At 40.2% G+C, this 19,153-nt stretch overlaps 1 protein-coding gene across 6 annotated transcripts in view; it reads left to right on the top strand.

Annotated features, from left to right (window-relative positions):
* Nucleotides 1–19,153, top strand: part of FSHR (follicle stimulating hormone receptor) — a 161,992-nt gene that overhangs the window by 104,432 nt on the left and 38,407 nt on the right. For 4 of the 6 annotated variants that reach the window (XM_058667766.1, XM_058667770.1, XM_058667772.1 and 1 more), the window contains 2 exons: nt 6,100–6,174; nt 6,414–6,488. In XM_058667766.1, the coding sequence (XP_058523749.1) occupies nt 6,100–6,174; nt 6,414–6,488 (150 nt within the window). The remainder of the gene's footprint in view (nt 1–6,099; nt 6,175–6,413; nt 6,489–19,153) is intronic. The other 2 variants (XM_058667771.1, XM_058667767.1) reach the window with 1 other exon arrangement.

The following is a 19,153-nucleotide window of genomic DNA, read 5'->3' as shown; positions in this document are numbered from 1 at the left end:
TACAAGTAAATTTATTTCTCAGCTAAAGATCCAGGGTGATTTTCCTGGGTATTTATTTAGAATTACAGGGCAAAGGCAGCTTTTCATTCTTCAACTATGCCCCACACTTTGGAGGATAGAATTTCAGGGAGCACATATAGGGCTATGGACCAGGCCTAGACTAAAATATATCACTTCTCTTAATATTCCATGAGAAGAATTTTCATTTGACAATGCTACAGCTAACAGTAGACTGCCTGGGAGACTTAATTCAGCTACACACTCATGAATAAAAATAGAGAAAATAGATTTTATAAAACAATTAGACACCAATTTCTTGACATACATTATCTCTACAATTCCCACAAAAGTTCTAAAAGTAGTTATAATTATACTCCACTGAAATAAACACATCATGGGTTTCGACTTGGCCAAGGTCACACAATTAGACAATGACAAAGCTACAATTTCATTTCAGACCTGTCTGGATTACAGTTTCACGCTGCCAGTCACATGTGTATGAACACTAAGACAAAAACAAATCAACAGAGTCTCAATTAGTCAGACACCATTTGTGGCAGTATCCATGTAAATAAAGCACTTAGCATTGTTTCTCCTACATAGCAAATTATCTCATAAAGGTTAATTATTACAATATCATCATTGTTCCTGTAGCCTTGAGTTACTCAGCTCAAATTTAACAAAAACATGTTAAGCCTATAGACAGTTGACTAGCCCATGTGCACCAGGGACTGTTATAATCACTGCAATCCTTTCACCAGCAACCTACTCCAAAACCAAGTGATTCAATCAATGCCCTTCTCTTTTCTCTTCGACACACACACTGTGCACTTCATACTACTTCCACACCACCCTGATCTTTCATGACTATAGCTCCATGAATTATTGCTTAAACATTTTCTAAGAAGCACTCAGAGAATAATAAAACCTACATTTTCTAGTGTCCAATTTGAATTTCGTGCTCCCCCTCTTTCACTTTTTAGAATCATCTTTTCATTCCATTTGTTTTTCTCAGACAGAAATACAATACTTGGCTGTCAAGTATAACTACCAGCCACATTTCTCTATCAATGCAGAAATGCACTCACAAACCACCAACCTTACTCCATTTTTACTACCCTGCATGTTATATGTGTATGTGTGTGTCACCACATTTTAGATATATAGATGATAGATAGATAAACTTTGAATCTAGTCTCTGTCTTTACATATGCAATTGGACAGTTGTTTCAAAAATGATGACCCATGATCCATATCAGACCATTCATGTGTCACACATGACCATTAAGAACTGCTGCACTGGCAAAAAATGTAAAGTGCCCTAATTATAATAATGATGGTGAAAACGAAAAAATTCTGCAAAACGTTTGAGGAAATTTGGACAATTATGCTAAAGAGAAGTCAGGGATGACTCCAGGATCGAACACCTAGACTGATCCAACGGACTGACAGGCATGTCAGGGGCAGCCACTGCCATGGGGCTATGTTGAGAAGAAAAGCAGCATTTGCAGAGGAAAATAGATCATCTTGTTCTAAACTAGATCTCTGTGAAGAATTCACAGAAAATAGAGTGGAATATGCCTTAGGTAGTCACAGAAGCAGGATCTGCTTCAAATGGGAAGTTGATTCCAATGATGTGTGATTCATCAGTAGAGGGGTTCACACTGAGGCAGGCAGGTACTCTCAGGGTTTCAACAGCAAAAGCTTCAGAGGTGTCAAATCAGGGTTTAAGAAACACTTGCATTTAGAAAGGGTAAGATGAAGACCACCTCTCTACTTCGCATCCCTCTCACACATTCTTCCACTTCCCTTCTACTGACTGCATGCTCAACTTCTCATGCAGGTGATTTTTTAATTAAATAAATTGCAGGTTCTTGGAAGGGATGAATGCAACTTTTTATCACCTTCTACAGTCTACACTTGCATGGAAAAGATATTTTCAAAAGCACTTAGATGAGTGGCTTCTGGGAATGTTGACTTACGTATGGTATTCGAGAAAACAGATAATCTCTGTGTGCTTCTTTTCTCTCTTCCGGGAAAAGAAGTGAGACTGGTGTCACCTAACAAGCTTATTGTGAGAATAAAGCCACTTAATATATGTGAAGGTCAGAAAAATGATCTGACACACAGTAAGTGCTGAACTAATACTAGCTGTTATGAATGTGATTCTTGGTCCATTTTCTCAGTTTCCCAGGGAAGCATGGAAAATCTGCTATACTACAATGTGGAGAACTTAACATTGAAATTAATACAAAAGAAACTGAGCATGGTCATTTTTTGTTAACATGTACAAAAGAGACATAGTTGAATTCCACTGTTTAAATGGAGTAAGCTATTGCAGTGATCTGATCTTTCTCATTGTGGTGGTGGGGGGACATCTTTAAGGGTGTCTGAAAGAGCAGTTCTGTGGATATGCCTTTAACATCAGCTAACATGAGCCACCTTTACTGACACTTCTTCAGAGGAAAGGCTGTGGTTCTACGCGACAGCTTCAGGGACAATCAGTGTTGAGACACTGGCATGCTGTAGCTTATTTTTTCTAATTCTGAATTGATAAGCTACATATTTTATGAACTATAGAGCAACACTCCAACCAAATGTATTCCCATCACACTAGGCAGTTTGCCATTCCATTTCCTTTACCACAGACTCTCATCACCCTATTTTTATGTGGAACACCAGAGTCTTGTATAATCTTTTTAAAATTTTGTGGAACACCAGAATCAGTGTAATCTTTTAAAGCCTCACATAGGAAAGAAAACATATGGTACATATATTCTACTTTTTATTCCATAAATCATCAGTAATTCAGCTTGAAATAGTCCCAGCATCTAGTAGGTGAGTGCCAGGTAAAAGAGTAGGCACCCTGGTATCTCTCTATGATAGACTGAAACATTTGCCCAACCTGAATGAATTTTAAAAGCTAAGTTACTCTCTTTAATTTCTCCTACCAAAAAGTACCTCATGCCATTGACCAAAAGAATGCAAAGATGAAAGAGAAGAACTTTATAATGTCCCTGAAAGCCATGCCAGAGACAATGTTCTGATATAATTCCTGGTTCCTTATTTGAGTACATTTCCCTTCCTGAATGCAAGCATAAAATCTGAGGCATAGAAGAGAACTTAAAAGTTATCACCTCTAATCACAATCAAATACTTCATGAACCCCTAGAATCCTGTCTTCCCTTTTCCACAAGTATTATGTTAATTCATCTGGTAACAACATAAGAGTTATATAAGGTTATGACCCAGCGAGATACAGATGAATATATCCAGATGGATTGATAAAGCAGGCCAAATACGTGTACATATTTGTATATTATTTATATGTTATATATTAGAATCACAGAGATAAAATCCTAAGTTACAGACAAGCTAGGAGTGGCTGTCATTTGCTAGATTTGGATTAAAAAAAAAAACAAGAAACTTTCTCCTTTTTAATTTATCAGATGCCGGAAGTCCTAAGATTTCTTATCCTTCATCTCCATCTATCCATTCATCTAGTCATAGTCATTCATCCTTTAACCATTTACTAGCTTTCTGACACTAGAGAATAAAACAGATAAATAATATATTGTGTAGGAACCCAGGTTGTGAAATTCGACACTAACCCAAAAAGCAAATATTACAATGCTTTGTGGGAGTTTAGGGGATAGGAGACAAAGAGGGAAAGAAAGCTCATAGAGAATGCAACTCTTCTAAAATCAAGCCCTTCTGTTTGCTTGAACTGATGAATTAGACTCCTCTAGCCACCCATTTGTTTTGCAGCAGTGAAGCAAAGTCTGGTAGAGGGTTCTTACCATCACCGCAAGAATCTTGAGATCCAATGCACAGTCTTGAGATCAATAGCAGCGAGCTGAGCTCCTGCAAACACAGAAACTCATGCTCCACTGAAGAGCTTCCCTAATGAGGGTCTACATTTTAACAAGACTTCCAGGTCATTTATCTGTAAACATTTGAGAAGTCATTTCATAGAAGGTGAGGAACTTTTCCTACACAGAATTTTGCTTGGGACAAAGGCCATCCTGGAAAAGATTTGGCCATCATGTGATTGACCCCCTCTCTTTACAATGAAGAGTCTCAAGTTGAGGACATGCCCAGCAGGGCCTAGGAGGCAGAGCTTCTGACAGAAAGTATGTGAAACTATTGTCAAACACAGCTGGTTTTGCAGACACACTTGGAGACCAAAATTCCAAAATGATGGACAAGAATGTATGTAAAAGGTCTGGTAAATAATAAACACCAAATAAACAGTCCTTCAAAGAACCTGATTTTCGCAGGGAATTTCTTACCCTATTCTCCTTTCCACAACCCTAATCTTGCCAAGGTGATCCCCTGTCCACCCGTAGCACCACCTATTGTTTAAGTTGACCCATAAAATACAAACTACTTCTTGAAATAATTAAATTATATATGGTTCTTGGCTTGTTTGTTCTAACAATTTCTGATGGTTTTTGCCAAAAAAAAAAAAAGATAAGGACATTTCCATTACATGAACATAGGTAAGAAAATATTTCTTATTAGCATGAGTGTTTCACTGTTGGTGAACTTACAAATAATTCTGGGAGAATATGACCTAAATTGCATTTAAACTCTCCATGTCATCTGCTCCTTTTTTTTCATCCTTTATTCTTCACCTGTGAGACTCTTCCACACAGCTCCTTGAAGTGTTCAAATCAATGTCATCTTCCAAGTCCATCACTGCACTTCCCCTCCCTATCCCTCGACCTACCAGAACTACCTTCATTGCAAAGCAGAAAGCAAAAATATAAAATGGCCAAAGGCGAGCCAAAGGAAAAAAAAATAGACATAACACTCCCACACACCACCTTCATCCATGTCCAACTGCGAAAACTATGGAGATTTAAATTAACCAGATGAATCATGAAAGGTGCTATCTTAGAATAAGGAAAGAAGAAGAGATTTTTCTCTCCCAAAATGGCTCCTCACTTTCTCAAAACGGCCTTTCCACCACTGGCTGACCAAGCCCCAAATGTCACTATCCCCCTTCAGAGGGTCAGCTACTGCCCAGATCACTCCTAATCTTCCCTTATGCAAGGCTTCTCTCTCACCTACCCTCTAGGGTTTCCCCCTCATCAGAAACCTTTCTAGAATGCTTCAGCTCAATCTCAGGTCAGCAGACAGTCCCTGTGCTTAGCCAATTTAAATGCACACTGCCTGTGAGGTTTCCTGAGACGCTCTCAGCTGCCACATTAAAACTTCATGAGAGCCTTCCTCGGGAGACCTAATAATAGCACGTTTCTTCTGTGAGCCACTTTATAAACATTAACTGATTAAACTGCCCTTCTTCCCACAGGCTCTGGGTTTCTCTGCAGTGGACTTCATTCTCCACTGCCTTCAAACTCCTCTAAGAGGAAAAATGCTGGCACCTGAAGGATTTTTTTTGGATATTTTAGGACAGGACATCATTAATGCCAAAGGCTTTCAATAACAACCTTCACTTAGACAATGGTGTGGAGGGATAGAGCATTTAACTCTACCTTTACCTTTAGAGACTGAACTAGCATTTTCATCTATCAAAGCCACATTAGAACTTGACTCCATGGCCTAGGGCAGGGTTGTTGAACTACTATCCAAAGGTCAAATTTGGTCTACCCCCTCCCCCATTTCCACAAAGTTTCATTGGAACATTAGCTGACTCATTATGAGCTATAGTTACTCCTGCCTTAAAAATTTCAGGTAAGTTGTTGTAACAGAGGTAAACTCACCAACAAAGCCAAAAAGTACTGCTTGTCCCAGTACTAAAAATATGTTGACCGATGTTCTAGGGAACTACAAATATGTTTCCATGCTGTATAGTCGCTAAATCAACTCTCCTTCCCTGGGCCTCCATTTCTATATCTCTAGACTGAATGATCTCTATGTTGAGCCACTTTCTTGGGTGCATTATTTCAGTGTTTGGTACAGATTAGCAACTGGTTTGGTAATTTAGTCTCAATCCCATGCTGATTTCTTTAAAAGCAGGAAAGGAGTTTGGTGATCTCATGAATCCTCCTGGGCATCAGGTTCTACACTGAGCCTTAGAAATCTTTATGGTATGTAACTGAACTGACTTGAGTTGTGTTTCTTTCTCTGCAGAGAGATCTCTCAGAATGAAGTCTTGGAAGTGATAGAGGCAGAGGTATTCTCCAACCTACCAAAGTTACATGAAATGTAAGCAAGAAATACAGGGATGTGGGGACAGTGGCATGGGACTCTTTTTGATAATAGCCTCAAAATTCTCTTATGTTTCTAGGAGACCCTGTCTCTGCTCTGTACTCAGATACCTAGAAAGCCACAATAGGATGTTAAAGTCAGCACAAAAGGAACTATTGATATACTGTGCATAATGTAAAAACTCTACAACTTTCCTTGCTGTTTAGATTATTTGTATGTTCTTTCTTCTTTTATAGAAGAATTGAAAAGGCCAACAACCTGCTGTACATCAACCCTGAAGCCTTTCAGAACCTTCCCAATCTCCGATATCTGTAAGAACTCATATATCCCAGTGCTACCTCCATTATGAAATTCTGAATTACTATCTAGTAAATTTCCTAGTCTTAGTCCAAGGAGCAATTACTTTTAATCAAGGAAGTCAGGGTGGTAAAAGTGGAGTTACACAACTCCGGAAATAAATGTTAGTGTAGTTTAATGAGCAAATTTCACTAATATAATTGCATTTTGTTTTCATTTGCAAAAACAGGCATAAGGGATGCTATTTGCATTAATGGGACTGTCATGTAGACTTCTTAAAAAAACTCAGTCATAATTTCGTGTTAATGAGATGTCACCAAAATTTTAGCTAGTATTTAGCTGGGACCTTGAACTCAAAGATATTGTCTCTCTTGTTCTGCATATATGCATTATTTCCCTAAGACATTAGAGTGTTTGTTTCATAAGTTTATGCCAATAACAGACATGGTGTGCCATCAGCAGAGAGATTTGAGGTCTTTCGTGTTCCGTTTTTTGGGCCTGTTCCAAAGAATAAACATACTACTTCTTCACTCAAATGGCTTTTAAATCCACCACGGGCTTGATAGAATCTAGAGCACACAAAGTGGTCACTGGCTTTGAAGTTAAAACTGCCTGGGTCCGTTGATCAGCAACAGATCACAGGAGTTAGTCTCTCACCTTGGTTCCCCATAAAAATAATGGAAATAACAGACATGTGGTGGTATTGTCTGTTAGCATGCTAACAATGTGTAAGCAGCCACCACTGAAGATGACGTCTTAGAACAAAGGGCATTTGTACTATTTCACCTGTCTGAATCAGTCAACAGAATGATTCTGCTGACCCAAAGTATGTTTCTCTGAACTCATCTGAACTCAGTCACCCCTTTGTAGTTGGCAAGTCAGCTCAGAGTGGTGGCTCTGAATGATCCCAATTAGTATGACTCAGCTATCTTCCAAGTGGGGTCCATTTCCAGGAGGTAGCCATCAGCTAGTTTTCACGGAAATTTGAACACAATATTTTCTGATGCTTTTTATTAGCTAAAGTGATTTACAGAACTGGCTCAGTTTCAAGAGGCTTAATTTTTTCATAATTCACATTTCAATTAATTATTCTTACATATTTGAAAGTCAGAAAGAGCAAGAGACACAGAGATCCTCCATCTGCTGATTTACTCCCCCATGCCTATCACAGCCAGGACTCAGCCAGCTAGAAGCCAGAAGCCCAAATTCAATCTATGAATCACATGTGGGTAATATGAACCCAAGTACTAGATTCATTACTTGTGGCCTACCAGGGTGACTGTCATAAACAAGCTGAACCCAGTAGCTTAGACTCAATCCCAGACATTTAAAAATAGGATGTGAACATACCAAGTGCTGTCTTAACCACCATGGCAACCATCCAACCAATAATACACATTTTTCATAAACGTTTGCAGCTCCCTAGTATGCATAGTTTTGAAAAAAATTGATCTTTTAATTCCAGTGAATCACCAGCTTCTCCTCAGACTCCCACATGGATGCAGGTGCTCAAAGATGCACTGCCCTCCACTTCTCCCCCAAAACATCAGCAGGGAGCTGGATCGAAAGCAGAGCAACACAGACTTCAACATGCACCCATATGGGATGCTGGCACCACAGTTAAAGCCTTAATTTGCTAAGCCACAGCACTGGCCCCTGCTCAGTCTTCTTAATGAGGACCATTACGGCTGGGATTGCAGCAGAAGGGTTTAAACCACCCCCTGTGATGACAACATTTCACATGAGCACCCATTTGAGTCCTGCCTGCTTCATGTTCCAGTTTCCTACTACCTGCTAATGCTCCTGAGAAAGCAGCAGAAAATGGCTTATATACTTGGGCTCCTGCTACCCATGTCAGGGACCTGGACAGAATGTGGCACCTGGCTTCTTCTTGGCCCAGACCTGGTTGCCATAGGCATTTTAGGAGTAAAACAGCAAGTAAGAACAATCTCCTCTCTTTCTTTCGTTCTCTCCTTCTTTCTCTCAAGTGAACTCAATAAGTAAACTTTAAAAATTTACTTTGGTGCTTTGGTGAAAAAAATTTTGAAATCTATTTATACTTATACATCTATTCTGAGGTTAGATTGCAACTGTCCTCAGTGTTCCCAAACTGCTAAATGCAATCTCTACATTCACAGTGGCTTCTCAGATCTGAATGATTGTATCAGGGAAGCAAAACCCAGTTACCTTCCATCCTGTATGCGTTAGCTTGAACTGCCATAACAAAATATCAGACTGGATGACAGTTTCAGTGACCACGAAGGCCAAAATCAAGTTACTAACCAATTTGGTTTCTAGTTCATGTTCTCAGGTGGAGTCAAGAGTGAATCTGTGGTATCTCTTTACATAAGTCTCTGAACCCTATTACAGTAGAGCCCTAACCACAAGACCACATTTCAACACAGTTACTTACTTCCAAAAGGCACTATCTCCAACACAATTAAGTATGGATTAGTGCTAAACATACAAAATTAGACAGGACAATGGTTGAGCATATGAGCATTTGAATAACAACATCCACAGCCTCGAGATAAGTGGCAACAATTTCAGTTGGTCTTTGCAAGAACAAACCATTTGCTTCAAAGCAAAGGAGAACACAGACTAGATGAGGGAACTCATTGGAGCCAACAGTATTGAGCTTTGGATCAGGTAGGTTGAAGCCAATGTGGCCATCTGGAGAGTGAACCAATGGATGGAGGGATGGAGGATTTCTCTCTCTCCCTCCTTCCCTCCCTCCTTATATTCTGCAAAATCTGCCTTTCAGATGAAAACAGAAAAATATCTTTAAAAATAAAGATATGTAGTTCCCAAGCTATTCCTGTGAATTCTCTTTCACGATAGGATTTTATGGCACAGAATGCAAGAGAATCAGAAATCAGGTCTCCTCATTAAAGCCTTCTTGCTGGTGATATGGTAAGACTCGTGATACAGCACTGCTCTTTGACTAGAAGAATACTCACCTGAGGATCCATCTGGGTGGATTTTTTTAAATCAATATTATAATGACAGATACTATTTCTTTCTTTACTGCCTGGCCTCCCTGGAGCTGACCTTTCATATATGAAAGATTATCTGTTGATCAGTAGGTAAGGTTTACACAGTATTCTCTTGTCTTTGTATTCTGTCAAAGTAATTCTCAGATAGTGGGGCACAGCTCTTTGCTATTCTATAAACTATAATCCCAGTTCACCAGAAATTTCACAAAGCTGTGTGGGTCTCTTAACATCCACCTCCACTGAGAACCCTCCTCCACTGAGACATGGGCCCTTAGACCTCCCTACACATCCCATTAAGGCTGCCACAACATCTGCTTTTCACCAGTTTGGGACAAGGCCAAGAGACTTTTCACTGGGACAACCCTGAAACATCCAGGCTATGTCTCCCTCGATCTTTTGCTAGGATCCTCTCTCTGTTTTCTATGTTCCTCTGTCTCACTGGGTTTGGCAGGGGTAAAGGAAGTAAGTTTTCTGATGTTAAAAGCTAAACTGTTGCAAATAGCATGGCAAAGGATTCCAGAGGCAGCTCAGCACAGTGAGTAAGTGCAGACGTTCCATCCTCCCAAGCCTTGGCCAGGACTTAGCTTCTTCTCTTGCTAGCTAGTTCTACAACCTGGTATAATAAGCTTAACTTCTCTAAATTTGTTTTCCTTTTGACAGAACAGTAATGCCAACATGCTTACATCACTGAATTATAGTAAATAAGTTAAAATGAATGAAGTGCTTGGAAGAATCAAACTTTAAAAATTCTCAATAGATATTGGCAATGCTTTTCAACTTCCTGAAATTGTCATTTGCTATCTCAGTATACCCTTCCAGGGGATTTTGTTGCTTTGTTCCTCAGTTCCGTCATCTGCTGAAGAATATGAATACATTGTAAGATTGGTCTAAGGTTTTTAGACCAACCAAATGCAAAGACTCTGGGAGAGCACTGGGGCATAATTAATGTCTCCGATTTGAGGATGTCAGTGTTGATGTTGTCTTTATCCCCTGGCAATATCCCTACCATTGTAGAGTTTTCTTTAATATTTGCTTTTGGAAAGATCCATTAATTAAGTATTCAAACATGGAACTTGTGTTTCTCAAAGAACAAAAGCATGTTTCTTACAGAAACCTTGACATATCCAGAAAGATTCTTCCAACAGACAAAACTACATTATCCATTGGTTTCTTAATAGAGGACTCATACCCTTGCCTTTTAGTATTTATTTTCTTTTTTTAAAAAAAGATTTATTTATTTTTATTACAAGTCAGATATACAGAGAGGAGGAGAGATAGAGAGGAAGATCTTCAGTGTCCAATGATTCACTCCCCAAGCGGCCGCAACAGCCGGTGCTGTGCCGATCCAAAGCCAGGAGCCAGGAACTTCCTCCAAGTCTCCCATGTGGGTGCAGGGTCCCAAGGCTTTGGGCCGTCCTCAACTGTTTTCCTAGGCCACAAGCAGGGAGCTGGATAGGAAGTGGATCTGCCGGGATTAGAACCGACATCCATATGGGATCCCGGTGCGTTCAAGGCGAGGACTTTAGCCACTAGGCCATGCCGCCAGGCCCTTAGTGTTTATTTTCAACACTAGTGGTCCACAAGCTTTCATTATCCCATTCAAATTAATTCTTGTTTTCCACTCAATCTGCAGAATAAAACTTCCTATTTTTATATTAATTTATAATTTGACACTTTTACCAAACTTTATGGAATTTGAACCTCACACCAATTCACAGGGTAGGCAAAGCCTAAATGGCCTATTTTTGTCAGAGAATTAAGCTTACATTGCCTACAGTTTTTACAGGGCTTTTCAAATAGGAACATGAAATGTTCCTTGAGAATAGATCACTAATGCTTTTGGTGCACGACCATATTCATCTGTCCTTGGTGGCTGAAATATGATCTGTGCAAAGATTCATCTTTATACATTCTGGAAGCCATGGATCCTATTTGTGCTTGCCCATTTATCCTCCAAAATTTTGATTACAAATTGGAAAGTTGATAAGAAATCATTCTTTCAGTCAATCACTGCATAAGCACTCACTGGAAGCATCCTGCATCCCAACCTCTGTTGTTACTGTTGGTTGTACAAAGTATTACAGAAGGATGGAATTTCTGTTCCCAAAGAGCTTATATTCTAGTTGAGGGGACAAACAATGTTGTTGAATGTCAGGCATTAAAAGTGTCATAAGGAAAAATTAAGAAAGGAGGAAATCATGCTTCACAAAGGTTGGCTGAGAAAGGATAGGTAGGAAGGCCTATGAAAAATACAGTAGACAAACACAGGCAACTCTCATGTCAAGGAGCTCATTCTTTTGGGGAGAAAAACCATCATCCATTAACTCTGGGAAATAACAATGCAATTGTAGACTTGTGAAGTACAAATCACAGATAAGAGGAGAGATCCAGCGTAATGGGTCAGATTACTCAGGGAAAGTCTTTGTGGGACAAAGCCTGAAGACTCAAGGATAACCTACGCCTTAGGAAAACAATAAAGAGGAATAATTTCCTGTGAGAAAAAGGAGCGTATATATCAAGTGTGGAAGGACTGTGGAGTAGGTAAAGATTAAGGAGAAACTGAGTCTTAACACTGACAAGCACCCTGGTTACATTTGGATGGACTGGGCTGAATAAGATTGGGGAATTAAGTCAAGGAGTAAAGTTCCAACACACATACTCTAGGAAAAAAAATGTGCAACATGAAGTTCTTGGGTAGCATACTAACACAATAACAATAAAACAATGATTTCATCTATACAGTGATGAATGGCAGGGAACACACTCAAGGAAGACCTGTCAGGAGCAATCTCCATGACCAAAGGATACCTTAGTGATGGTCTCTAGAATAACAGAAAGACCTAGTTCAATAGCGACACAGCTCTCAAACACAAGCAAAGTGAAACAGCACATGGCATCCCTCAGAACAGACATGGATACAGCAACTATAGTGAGTTTTGCCCCTACCCCCAAAGGCTCCCCTAGGAGCCCTACACAGAATCATCTGGTAAAGTACCAGTAGTCAAGAATTCAGTTACCTTACAAAGGGGCTTTGAATATGGGGAAGAATTATCAGGTATCTTGCTGGCTATCAGTGGGAATGTCTAAGGATGTTACCATGGCTACAAGGATGTTTGGGCACAATAAAGATTATATGATTGTTTCTTCTATTAATAACCTGTCTGGCATGACCAACTTTACCTACTATTGTTAAACAAATGAAAACATGGCCAGATTTTCCTTTTTTGACAGTCAAGGTGAAATTTCAGCTGAGCCTATCAGCTTTAGAAGGATCAAGAACTCCTGACCGTGAAGTCGATGACATTGGCATGCTGTAGCCTTCCCCCCCCCCATTTGCTTTCTCTAACTTTTCAGTATAATTTGTATACTATATTTTTCTCACACACAAGGAACTATTGATTTTTAATTCCTATTTCAGGTTCTCAAATTCCTCTCCCCAGAGGAATTTACATTTTTAAAAGCAGAATCTTGGAAGGGTAATATTAAACCCAGGGACTTACCATGATGGATTCTCCTAGACTTTGGGGCTATTGTCAGGGAAAGAAAAACATCTATAGGACCCATTCAAATCGCACATAAGGAGTCATCTACTTCATCCATCTGCAGATTCTACACAATGTTATTTTCACAGAATATACTTATATATGCAGATAATGAGATAGGCATATCCTCACTCCACTAATTTTGAAATCAAATCCATTTCTCCTCACTAGCAGCCCAACACAAGGACAAGTCTAGAGAGGATGTGGTGAGAAGCAGGTCTCAGATGAGCTGAGTAGAGTTCTTCCCTGCTTTCTTCCTCCTTGCCGGAATCATTTTCCTCACTGCCCTCAGTGATGTAATGATCACTGAAGCCTCAGTTTCTTCATCCAAAAAATGGAAATAATAAAGCCTGAAGTGAGGAAGACAGCTTCTGTTTCCTCTAAGATCTCTTCTTACCCTCAAGCGCTTAGTTTCTGAACAGTGATCTTCACAAGTTCTGGGGCTGCTAGTGTCATTCCCAGAGTCTGATTCTATTTCTGTCCAGCAGAAAGGGCCTTGTATGGAAAGAGGAAGTCCCTTTGTGAAATAAGAAAGCCCAGCATCTTGTAGACCACTTTATTTCCAGATCAGGTTCTTTTTCCCAAGGTTTAATCAGACACTTCGGATGCTCAGATGCACTAATAAACTAAAGCCAGCTGTAAGTTACTATGAAATGAAGTACAGCTGAAGCTCAACAAAGACAGTCAGGGATGCATCCTTGCCACTTCAGTTCCTTACAAATGGACACAACCACTTCAGCAGTCTGATGTGAGGACAAGATTAAGAGGCAGACCCTGAAGCTGGCCTGGGCAAGACACATTCTTGACAAGGTCTGTACCTGGCACAGACATAATGAAAGACAACCAGAGCAGTGGAACCTTACAAGATCTTAGACAAAGACCACCCCACAGAAAATAGGCATGCTTCCCTTATCAATCACTGCAGCCCTACTGCTGGGAGGTTTAGAAGATATTTCTGTCCCTGTAAATATTCATGAACTTAAGTTATACCAAGAACTGCCATCTCCACAGGGAGGAGATGGTGGACATGGCTGTGGGCACCAAGGGTAGGTTGAGCATGGAGAGGAAGGAGTCTCACCCACATAGACTCAACTGATTCCATGCAGTGTACAAGCAAAAGGAAAAAGACAAGTAAATATTACTCAGTGTGTCTTCTAGAAGAAACCAGCTAAATGCACACTTCTCCAACTTGGCTCTAACTTCATGTAGAAATATTTCTTGATTGAGATCATTTTTTTCTTTGCTTCCACGCATTCAATCATCTCATCTAGTTTATCTTTCATGACAAGAGCTCTTAGGCTGCAAGCTCTTGGGATTAGCATGTTCTAACTGAATGTCCCATCTTTGCCCACCTGGAGCAGAGCTGCAGAAGAAACACAGTCCTGATGACACACAAGCCCACCAGGTCATCTGGCTGAAGAGCAGGGAGCAATGCTGTTGCAAGGGATGTCACAAAAGAGTCCACTGACACTCTATGCAGGGCTAGAACTGTAACCAGCTCATTGCTGGACCCTTACAAAGTACAGCATTTGCACCCAGTAGACCTTCACTGGTAATGTGGGCCTTGCTTGGAACCTTTCTGTTAGGGTAGTGAGAGGGAAGCAGCTGCTGTTTTTAGAAAAATATCCTGGGGTGTTGCAGTGCGTGAAGACTGAAGTGACAAGTGCTCTAAGAAAGAATATTTTCATCTTCACCAGAGATCATAAAAATGTTCTGCTGTGGTATAATCACAAGTTTATCCACAGTGAACAATCTGCAAATCATGCTTGGTTCAGGAGGCAGTAAGCTCTTCTCTGTGGCAAAGATGGGAGTGCTATAAAGACATTATGGGATTTGGTGGGGGGGGGGGGGGACCTGCATGGAAAGCAATGAGCAACTTCCCTCACTTACACAGTGCATCCAGCATGGTCTTTGCAGACAAAGACCATACTATAGGCCCTGAGTGACACAGATTCACTCAGAAAGACACCAAAGAAAAGCTCTTTGCTCTACAAAAGAGCCAAAGATCTAGGTTCCCAGCCCTGCTTCTGCTTATGAAAACTTGCCAACAAGTACCATGACCTCCCTGAACCTGGGCAAATGGAAAGAAAAGGAACTTTCCTATCCACTGCAAGAGGTTGTAGTAGAGAAAGGAAGGAAAGGGACAAGATATGAGAGCACCTTCAAAGTTCAAAGGAAGTGAAAGCAAGGCTAGTTGTATAAAGCACCACCCACCACCAGATGGTGTGGCAGTGGGGAACAGGAACCAAACTAAGACACTTTGCTTTGTATTGATTTGCTACCCTTGCAAATTCCTGTACACCATTTACTAATGGTTCCATACATGGGAACTTGAATTTCAGAGATGGTAATTGAACTCCTTAAGCTTACAAAACAAAATTAAGGGCCTCTGCTTGGAGTGGGGGGGGGGGGAGGAAATCTGATAGTTCTTGAGTATACTTGTAGTCCACAGACCCCAAACTAGGCCTTTTGATAAATCAATTTTCTTCTGCCCTAATCCTCTAAAGCAATCAAGTAGCATTTCTTCCAAATTCAGAGATTATAAGGTATTCAGAACAGAAAACTTGTATGGACATTTCACCCAATGACTAGGGCTCCAATTAGGAAGCCTACAGCACATATCAGAATGCCTGTATTTCATTCTGGCTCCAGCTTTATAAAAAGGCAAATCACAATGGCAGCAGATTATTTCTCAAGTTTTTGGGTTCCTCTCACCCATGTGGGAAGCTGGGTGGAATTCCTAGCTCCTAGCTTCAGCACAATTCCAGCACCTGCCACAGCAGGTATATGGGCAGTAAAACAGTGGGTAGAAGCACATGCTGCCTCCCCCTTTTCGCCTATCTCAAATAAATAAATACAGTTCTTCACAAAGAGTTGAGAACTGAAGCCAGGAACGACTCCAACTCTCTCATCCCACTTTCCAGCTGTATAAGTGAGCCAAATGTTTCAGCACAACACCCACATGCTCATCTGTGTGCCATTCAGAATCTGTGACCATTTATTTGGGCTAAGCTGAAATATACCTAAAAATAGCTTTCTAAATAATTAATATTAGAAATTCGTTGTGGAGAAGGATGTATACATTTCAACATATTAACTCTTTTGTGACTCCCCTATGTATTTTTTTTTAAATTACTGCTTGCCAGAATGATAGTGTGATTAGTTATTTCACACTGGCATACAAGAAGGTCCCTAAAGCTTTCCATTTGGCAATGCCGTTAACTTTCAATATAACCTGGAGAGATACTTGCATTTTAAAAGTTCTTATGTAGCCACTGTGGTATTAAAGGGCAGTGCATCACTGAGAGGCATGGCAATCAAAATGCCCAGCTGTGAATTCCATTTCTTCTACTTTCTAACAGATCACATAAACCCTCTACCCCTCTGTTTCCTGGTGAACAAAATAGTGCCTTCCTCAGGGGATGTGAACAGGCTTCAAGAATGCCCAGAGTATGACATAACAGGCCCATTAAACATTATTCTTTGTGGTTCAAATCTAAAAATCTGGGAAGCTATTTAGCCTCTGTAAACCTTACCTGTTACCTGTAAAATGGAAATACAACTGCTTGCCTAAGAAACTCACTATACAGCCATATGAAATCCTATGAAGTCATTTCATCAGCTATATGTGCTTTAAAAAAAAAATAGTGGCCCAGAGTGGTAGCCTAGTGGCCAAAGCCCTTGCCTTGCATGTGCCGGGATACCATTTGGGCACCAGATCTAATCCCGGCGCCCCTGCTTCCCATCCAGCTCCCTGCTTGTGGCCTGGGAAAGCAGTTGACGACAGCCCAAAGTCTTGGGACCCTGCACCCATGTGGGTGACCTGGAGGAGGCTCCAGGCTCCTGGCTTCAGATCAACTCAGCTCCAGCTATTGCGGCCACTTGGGGAATGAATCCTCGGATGGGAAATCTTCCACTCTATCTCTCGTCCTCTCTGTATATTTGACTTTCTAATAAAAATAAATTAATTTTTTAAAAAAAAATAGTAAGACAAGCTTATTTTTAAGTCTTTTTAGGAGAGAACTCTGGGACAGAATTGTGACCAATGTGACCAGTTCCTTGGAAGTCAGTGATTTCCCAAGACCCTGCCCATTTTAAGCCAAGGTCAGACATGAATCACCCCATCCCCAAGCTGCATGGATAGAAACAAAACTTGACTCTCAATCAAAAAGTCCTTTTCAAAAATCTAAGTAAAGTGGCATCCTCCCATCCTTCCCAGATTGGGGGTGCAGGAACAGCAAACTCACAGCTTTTTCCAGAACCTTCTCACAAGGTCTCTACTCAAATTTAACTCTCGTAGCATCTTCAAGTCCTCTGTGTGAGAGGGTAAGAATAGTATAACCGGTTTCTAGAAATGTGCAACATGGCACCATTCATACTAGAGTGTCTGCTAAAAAAAGTCTGTGACATCCTGTTACACTTTTTCCCTAGCTACAAAGCTGCCCTATCACATGTGCCAAATTAACAGGACAAATAATATTAAGGGGCAACCAATTACAATATTTTCTCTTTTTTTATATTCACATCAAGCTCATTTTGTCAAAGATTCCCCCTCAGTTGAGTGCCCTTTGGGTTCATTTTGCCATAAACTGCTTCCACCCCAATGTGTTTCTGTGTAGACATCAATGGATAGGAAGGGAGCACATATCTGACCCTGTGGCTGGTATTCTATGAGAATTCTAGGTGAGCTGTGTGCTCTCTTATCTGATTTGTCCCTCTGGTGATCTAGAGGAATCTACTCTAAAATACCCAAATTTGCTGCGACAAGTTCAAGGAAAGTTCTCTTGACACTGCCTTCCCTTTGCAGCTCTGGTTTTCTACACCATAAACCTACTGTTGTTCAGCATGGTAGAGGAATTATGATACTGTCAGAGTTCTCTGCCTATGACAGGCTTGCCAGCAATGTCCTAACAGTGATAGTATTTTCAGAGAATTAGTCTTCAACCAAAGAAATTCCCATAAATGTTTAAGCTTGTAGCAGGGCTTTTGAGGTTGAACTAGAAAATGCCAGGTTCAGGAGATACTCTGCAATGAAAGAGGAGTCCCAGGTCAGTATGTTTGGAAAAATGTCTACACACTATTTCCTCCTCTTTGGGCAATTACAAGTGAATTATCATGGCAATGGCTCTAAGAATGCAGCAGGAAGGAAGCTCTGTAACCCTATTAATCCAGAGTTTCCCAAAATCATCTCACCATCATAGCCTTTTATTTTTAAACAAAGCAGGTAGATTCTCCAGGATTTCTAGAGAAACGCATAGTTTCTAAGTTAATATGCATCTCAGAGTTCAATGTGTACAACTCACTCCTCCTGAAGAAATCCTTCACAATTACACATTTCCAGAAGTAAGAAACCAAGCCATTAGTATCAAAACCTATTCCTTTGTTAGGCAGCTCTTACTATGAGAATTGGTCAAATTGGCAAGACAGGCACCGGGAAGAGCACAGGCTCTGCCTCTGTGGCTCTGAGAAAGTCGTTCAACTTCCCTTGGCTAGATTGAGCATCTTCAACACTGAAGATACAAACGATACCTGCCTCCTAAGGTGGTAGGGAGGAATAAATAAAATAATCGATGGTAAGTGCCTGATGTGGTACCTGGGCAATAGGAAGTGTTCAATAAATGTTGACCATTATGATTATGAATCCTATATCTATTTTCCAGAACAGCACAGCACAAATCTATTACCATTTCCACCTGGCAGTTCTTCAGAGTCAGAGGCTAACCATAAGCACATGTCCCAAAATGAGTTTATAAAGTAGACATAGATACACATGTAACTGCAACATCATGTACATTAAAAGCATGGAAGTGATACTTTAAAGTATGAAATAAAGATGAATAAAGAATGTGTATATATTTTCATCTTCTCTGAAAATGCACCATTTTATATCACACAGTAAGCCTATTTTGCTCTCATATATAGATAGATGCAGAGATAGAAAGATTTGAACAAAAACAACATTTTAGGACAGGCTTTATTGTTTCTTTAATCCCCTAGTTTAACACTGAGGAAGGCAATTCACTGGTCATGTCAATATTAAATTTTAACAGCTGTCAAGCTTAGATAAAAACGTAACTAAAATAAGTAGATCCAATAGAAGAATGACTTCACAGATTTGCTCCCTAAATCATCATACTTAGT

Source organism: Ochotona princeps, chromosome 8 (assembly GCF_030435755.1).
Source record: "Ochotona princeps isolate mOchPri1 chromosome 8, mOchPri1.hap1, whole genome shotgun sequence".
NCBI classification, from domain to species: Eukaryota; Metazoa; Chordata; class Mammalia; order Lagomorpha; family Ochotonidae; genus Ochotona; species Ochotona princeps.
The sequence above is the reverse complement of the archived record's forward strand: the minus strand, read 5'-3'. Positions and strand labels throughout refer to the sequence as shown.